The sequence below is a fragment of the Triticum aestivum genome, chromosome 4B (genome assembly GCF_018294505.1).
Source record: "Triticum aestivum cultivar Chinese Spring chromosome 4B, IWGSC CS RefSeq v2.1, whole genome shotgun sequence".
NCBI lineage: Eukaryota > Viridiplantae > Streptophyta > Magnoliopsida > Poales > Poaceae > Triticum > Triticum aestivum.
In genome coordinates, this window is record NC_057804.1 from 94,760,110 (window position 1) to 94,767,316 (window position 7,207).

At 41.8% G+C, this 7,207-nt stretch overlaps 1 protein-coding gene across 1 annotated transcript; it reads left to right on the plus strand.

The window, feature by feature from the left end:
* Positions 1 to 948: 948 nt before the first annotated feature.
* On the plus strand, positions 949 to 6,262 carry LOC123091234 (GTPase Der). The gene is made up of 11 exons (XM_044512682.1): positions 949 to 1,383; positions 2,537 to 2,595; positions 2,716 to 2,799; positions 2,900 to 3,193; positions 3,489 to 3,628; positions 4,014 to 4,101; positions 4,217 to 4,408; positions 4,506 to 4,667; positions 4,765 to 4,958; positions 5,501 to 5,651; positions 5,770 to 6,262. The coding sequence occupies exons 1-11, from the start codon at positions 1,041 to 1,043 to the stop codon at positions 5,980 to 5,982; spliced, it is 1,920 nt and encodes a 639-aa protein (XP_044368617.1). The 5' UTR covers positions 949 to 1,040; the 3' UTR covers positions 5,983 to 6,262.
* Positions 6,263 to 7,207: the final 945 nt, after the last annotated feature.

The window sequence follows — 7,207 nt, forward strand, 5'->3', positions numbered from 1 at the left end:
GAATGTAACTGAAAAACATATATTGGAGGCCGATCTCCATGGAGCTCGGTTTTGAAAATTTTGAATTTTGTCGAATTTCATATTTTCTACATTTCAAAAAATTCTAAAAAAATCACACATATACATGAAGGATAACTCACATGTGTGTAAATTTTCAGGGCAAAATAAGTTGAAATGAGGGCAGTTCAAAAAAGACAAATATGGGGCTTTTTAACACATGATACTATTCATTCTCCCAGGCCATGAATTTGTCTTTTTTATACAGGTCACATTTCAACGTTTTTCATTGTAAAATTTTACACACATAGGCATAACATGCTTGTTTACTTGCACAATTTTTTTCAGATTTTTTGAAAACCGAAAAGTTTAAATTTTGATTTGTTTTCAAGAAAGGCCTCCATGGCTCCCGGGAGCCAAACGTCCGCTCTCAACAAGATTTCACAAAAAAAAAAAAACTAAGACAAATTATCCAGTAACTGTAACTGGTTGCTGGATCTATAACAAGGGAGAAATACTCGGAGGAATTAGATTTTAAAGCTGATCTATAAGCGGTTGGAGTAGCTCTAACTATGGAGAAATGAAGAAGAATGGAGAAGGAGATGCACTACAATGCTGAAATCTAGCAGAGGAAGAAGCAAAGGCAGGGAGGCGAACTGAGAAAGAGAAGAGCGAGGAAGAAGGAATAGAAACCGCGTCATGGAGATATTTTCATCCTCGCTTTGAGTCAATAGGTTGGGATCTAGTTGCGTGCGTCAGATACAACAAAATGTATATGTCAAAACCGTCAGTGGTATTTTATATGTATAAGAAAAGTGAATCGTTCTAAGCTTATACACGAATCTCTCGCATCAATCTTGAAAACGCAACAGACGGCTGAAGATACGACGCTATATCATGTCATGGAACCGCGCAATTTTACTTTTCGGTGCCGTTACTCCTGGCCTTATTGGGTCGGTGAGAATTGGCCTAAGTTTTTCCCACGACCAGCCTTATCCCCTTTCGTCTCCCGCTGCCCCCGGCCTCGCGCTCTACGGCGCGCCATGGCCATGCCCTCCACTTCTTCCTCCTCGCGTCCGCCTATCCTGCACCCCGCCTCCAAAACCCCGAACACTCCACGCCTGCTGCCCCTCGTCTCCAGGGCTGCTGCCCCTCGCCCGCTGCTTCTCTCCTTCGCTCCTCCCGCGCCCGGTCGCGGGCTCCGGACCGCTGCCGCCCAACAACCCGCCTATGAAAATGGAGAGGAGGAAGAAGAAGGGGTGGAGGATGATGAGTATTACAGCGACGAGGAGGAAGAAGAGGAGTTGGACGTGGAGGCGATGGAGGAAGAGGCGCGGCGCGCCGCCGCCGACCTCGCCGCGCGGCTCGACCGGGAGCTACGCGTCGGTGAGTGGGCATATTTATCATTTGATCTCCACATGTCTCGTGCGGTGTGGTCGTGGTCGCCGTTTGTATGCTGCCTCTGGTCAGGCAAATTACTGGACGTCTTTTCACTTTTGCTTCGTCATTCATTCCCTTGGCATTTATAGTGAGAACTTTGAAGCCTCCGGTAACAATGCCCAACATACCCTTGTTACAATTATACAATACAGTGTGGTCGGAGTGTTGGCTCTGAACACCTAATGCTGTAGAGCAACCCGACGAGGAATTTTGTGTCAATTGGTGGCTATATGGGTGGTGTTAAGGTTTCCTGTATTTAGAAATTTGAAGGCGTGGTTCAACTGTGTGGCACCTTTAACTTCGGTTCTTTTTTGGTCATAGCAATTAGTGAATATTATGATTGCCTATGGACCCTAGTCAACTAGTAGATGTTGGTAACTAGCAAGACAATTATAGACAGTTTAGCCTTTAGTTTCAAGTGTTGCAACAAAATAACATTGTTAACTATAAATATTGTGTTTTTCAAGAAGAATATACTGAGGTGTAGGGATGGCACCCGTAGGGTTTGGGTACGGGTGGAGCCACCCCATACCCTTACCCATCCTCTCTGAGCATACCCATCACCCTTACCCATACCCGCCAATGGGTACAATTCTTTCTCATGCCCATTACCCGACAGGGTAGATGGGTACCCGTGGGTAAAATTACCCATGTTTGCGAAGCATCAGTTTGAACAACTCATAGTCATAAACAACAACATAATTATAATCTATAAACAACAACACACACTTATAAACAACATCACTTTCTTGTAAACAACAACACATCAAAACATCATCACATAGTCATACATTTTGAGATCACAAATTCATGACAAAGTGTAGAGATAATTTTGAGTTCATATAGATTTCATATGGGTACATGGGTATATGGGTATGGGTTATATAATCCCATACCCATACCCGCTCTACCCAATGGGTTCAAGATTTCCCTATTTATATACCCATGGGTAACTTTTTGTCCCATGTCCTTACCCTAATAGGGTTTTTACCCGCAGGATACGTGGGTAATGGGTATCCATTGCCATGTGCTGGTTTTTTTCCTCTAAAAGCTTCATTCACTTCACTTGGTTCATAGACTACATGTCGACATTTTTCAGATGGTGATGTTCGGGAGAAAAGAAGAACCATGAGGGATAAGACATCAACATCTAAACATGTCGGTGTATCTTCATGTTCTAATAATGAGTCGTCTAATTGACATGCTAATGAAGACACTGTTGTAATGTGGATTGTGGAAAACAAAGTTAACCAATTTACCGTTCAATTCATGACTCAGATCCCAGACAGTAAGCTTCCAAAGGTGGCTGTTATTGGTAGACCTAATGTGGGTAAATCTGCACTATTCAATCGGCTTGTCGGGGTATTCCACTTACTTACATAGTTTGTTTCTGCAATGTACACCACTATATGTCTGATCCGAATGCAAAAATTGATATGTATTGTGTTCTGATACCTAACAGGGCAATAGGGCTATCGTTGTTGATGAACCTGGTGTAACAAGGGATCGTTTGTATGGACGATCTTATTGGGGTGATCAAGAGTTTATGGTTATTGATACTGGGGGTGTGATTACTCTATCGAAGTCTCAAGCAGGTGTAATGGAAGAACTTGCAATCACAACTACTGTTGGTATGGATGGGATTCCAATGGCCTCTCGAGAAGCTGCTATTGCTAGGATGCCATCTATGATTGAGAAGCAAGCTGTTGCTGCCGTTGAAGAAGCAGCTGTCCTTCTTTTCCTTGTGGATGGTCAGGCAGGTTTAGGCGATTATATTTTCAGCAACTATTTTATCTGTTACTTTTGTAATTCGATCTTCTAATCGTACTAGCTCGGTTTATTCTAATATGAACAGCTCAATATTTACCTCCTAACGACTCAAGTTTTGTTTCCCTGGTGCCTTTTCTTGATTCATGTTCCTGAGAAGATTCTTCTTGACAAAAGATGCATAACTTGCCAGTGATAGTATTCTATCAGTTTTGAGTTACCCATTGTTACTATAAACTTCCAAAGCTTGTTTTCACTAACATGATGGTCTCAAATTCCTCCAGGCTGGTCTTGTGGCAGCTGATATAGAAATTGCTGATTGGTTACGTCGCAACTTCTCACACAAGTGCATCATACTGGCTGTAAACAAGTGTGAATCGCCACGGAAAGGGCAAATGCAAGCATTAGAATTTTGGTCATTAGGGTGAGCCTATAAAAGCACAACTTACACTATACCCACACGGTGATTACATTGATTCAGTTCATTTGCATTTCAAAAAGATTACACAATGTTGGAATGATATTTTAGGTTATATTTTGGACAATAGCGACTAATGAGAACTTGTGATTGTGCTGCTATAATAAAAGAGACAAACAACATACCGTACTAGTCTTGTTTAAATTGTATATAGGCCTTAACAGCATAAAGTATCAGAATTTAATATCAATAACTTATGCCAGAATCAATTGTCTTCCAAGTCTGGTTACACTCTTACCATAAAGTTTGATGTTTTTTTTTCTTTAGCTATGCAGTCGGCCGTATTTATATTTATTTGCTACTTGGCTCATCTTTCCTCTATTCCTGTTAGGTTTACACCTTTACCAATATCTGCTATCACCGGCACTGGAACTGGAGAGCTCCTGGATATGGTCTGTTCGGAACTGAAAAAGTTCGAGGTAATATTTGTTCAGATAATGTTTGGCCTTACATGCATGCATGATGATACTCATCTCTCTTAATGATTGGGCACATTCACGAAGTTCTTTTTGATATGAAGTCGAGGCATTACAGGGACTAGAAGGATTGGATGATGTTGAAGAAGACGAAAACCGCGTTCCTGCTATTTCTATTGTTGGAAGACCAAATGTTGGGAAAAGTAGCATTCTAAATGCTTTGGTTGGAGAAGATAGAACTATTGTGAGCCCAGTTAGTGGTACCACCCGTGATGCCATTGATACTGAGTTAACCACAGTGGATGGGCAGGTTTGTTCATAAGACTCTTGAGCATTTAAGCACCAGAGCTGCTTCATTAGTGCAGTACACAGCCAACACTGGTATGCTGATATTTCAAATGCCGCAGAAATACAAACTCATCGATACGGCTGGCATCCGACGGAGAGCAGCAGTTGCTTCTGCTGGCAGCACAACTGAAACACTTTCAGTAAAACGTGCATTTAGTGCAATTCGTCGATCTGATGTAGTTGCCCTTGTTATTGAAGCGATGGCCTGCGTCTCGGAGCAGGTATTTATCTCAACAATCCATTCACATGTGCACACAAACATTTCATGTAGATATATAGTTTATTCTAACACCGTGATTTTTTTTTTGCGGTATCAAGGATTATAAAATTGCAGAAAGGATTGAGAAAGAGGGAAAGGCATGTGTCATTGTTGTGAACAAATGGGACACAATCCCAAACAAGAACAATGAGAGTACTACACATTATGAACAGGATGTAAGAGAGAAGCTTCGTGTACTTGACTGGGCACCTATTGTTTACTGTTCTGCGATAAATGGGAACAGCGTTGAAAAGTAAAACCCTAATCTTAGTTTTAGAATCTCAGTCTTTGATACTTCGTTGTTCGTTCAAATATTAGCTGTATATACCCCCGTACAGGCTTTAGTGTGTACATTTCACCCTTTTGGGTTATACCTCTGCAACGATTAATTTATGTGCTCTGCCTGCAGCGGCCAAGGCCAACCATTTCCAATTTTCTTCTTCTAGAACATCATTTCCATATTTTGTTACATCAAAGTCCCTACAACAAGAATCTTATAGACTAGATCTGTAATGCCAAGGGCTGGTGTAGTGGGTGACTGGGTCATGGTTACTGTAACTTTCTTGCTAACTGACATATGAAACATGTGTTTCCTCTATGAACTTATGTTTGCCAAAGTTTTCTGTGCTTACTGGACATGCAAAATTTGCTGGGTTCCCACTTTCCCACCTTGATGAGTCGTCTATGCCAGTATTAGTATCCTCCTGCTACTTCTGTTCTAGACACCAGCACTGCATATAGAATATTGTCCTGTATTGACATTCTCTAATATATGCTGTATGGATTTGTTGTCAGGATCATTTCTGCTGCTTCTTTGGTTGAAAAGGAAAGGTCTAGAAGACTTGGCACCTCTATTCTTAACCAAGTGGTTAGAGAAGCTGTAGCATTCAAAGCACCACCACGAACAAGAGGTGGCAAAAGAGGCCGTGTTTATTACACAACACAGGTGACCTATTTGGGAAGAGATGATCCTCACTTCTTTCAGTCTGTACAGTTCTATCTACAAACTACCTTGCAGCATTTTCATTCTTCAGAGCCAAAGGAATTTTGTTTTTCTCCTGCAGGCTGCTGTTCGTCCACCAACGTTTGTTCTCTTCGTTAATGACGCAAAACTCTTCCCTGAGCCGTATCGGCGGTACATGCACAAGCAGCTCCGGTCTGACGCCGGATTCCCGGGCACGCCTATTCGCCTACTGTGGCGTAGCAGGAAGCGGACTGATAGGCAACAGAGGAGATCAAATACGGAGGCTCGTGGTGCGCTTGTAGCGGCGAGTTAGCATGTGAAGCATGTTGCTACGTTCGGAAAGAAAAGGAAAATGTGGCGAGTTGGCAGTATCACGGCATCCCTTTTCCTCCTTGTTCACGCGCTTTTCCTGGCTGCGAACGTGTGGCTATCAATGCGCCAATGAGGTTCATATTATTCAAATGAAAAGGGTTTTGTTTTTCTTCTTAGTCCTCAAGTACTGCCAAAGTTGAAGTATGGTCACTATACTCTAATACTATAACTTTTTGGTCTCTCAAATGCTAGAACGTATACAATTTGATCTTTTTGCTGCACTGAGTGGTTTTAAGAAGAGTGAATTACATTCTTTACCCCATAGTTTTACGTTTGTGATAACAATTACCCCGTATAGCAGTTTTTTTTCTTCACATTTGACCCAATTTAAGCAAACTTGCGCCACAAATTACCTCATTTATGTTTTTCTTGTTTCAATGCTGACTGTGCACGCAACGTTGGCTGGTTTATTTTACTTTTTGGTTTTTCCTGGTTTGCTTTGATTTTTGGATGATCAAACCGAACTACCCGCTCAGTGCGCGAACCCCTCCTCCCCCATGGACCTCATGACCGCCGATTAATTAGCCGCAAAGAATCAACAAACGAACTTAGCAGCGCGGTGTAATGGCGATCACTGTCGGCACCAAAGCGCGCAGCCGGCCGGCCACCGTCCAACAAAAGTGTTCGGACATGGTTCCAAGCTAGCCAAGCTTGTGGCATGCATGCGCCGTGTAGGCGGCTAGTCACGTCACTTTTTTTAAGGGAACAGCTGGACTCTGCTACGTATTTTTATTAATTTTCAAATAAACAGTACAGAGTTATTGTACAGAAAGAAAGAAAAAAACAAAAGGAGCTATACAAAAAGCTAGGCTATAAAGGAGAAGAAAAGAATACAGCAAACAAAAACTATACAAGAAAGAGCTAGGACATAGTATTGTACAGAAAGAAAAACAAAAGGAGCTATACAAAAATCTAGGCTAGAAAGGAAAATGAAAGAATACAACAGCAAACAAAAACTATACAAGAAAGAGCTAGTCATCTGAAAGCTCTAAGCCACTATAATCTTTCCTCTGCTCTGAATGTGATCCACTGAATTTCTTCTTCGAATTTTCTCATGCAATGTATAAGCTAGGAATGGTGTGTTTGAATAGAAAGTTATTCCGAGTGGTCCAGATGGCCCAAGCAACCAAGTTGATAATCTCCAATGAAAAAGGGACATTTAGCAG

Excerpts from the sequence above, each read along its gene's own strand:
- LOC123091234 (XM_044512682.1), top strand. The coding sequence starts at position 1,041 with ATGGCCATGCCCTCCACTTCTTCCTCCTCGCGTCCGCCTATCCTGCAC. Across the intron at positions 4,102-4,216 it reads CGGAACTGAAAAAGTTCGAG|GGACTAGAAGGATTGGATGA; the intron begins GTAATATTTGTT and ends GAGGCATTACAG. Across the intron at positions 5,652-5,769 it reads GTGTTTATTACACAACACAG|GCTGCTGTTCGTCCACCAAC; the intron begins GTGACCTATTTG and ends TTTCTCCTGCAG.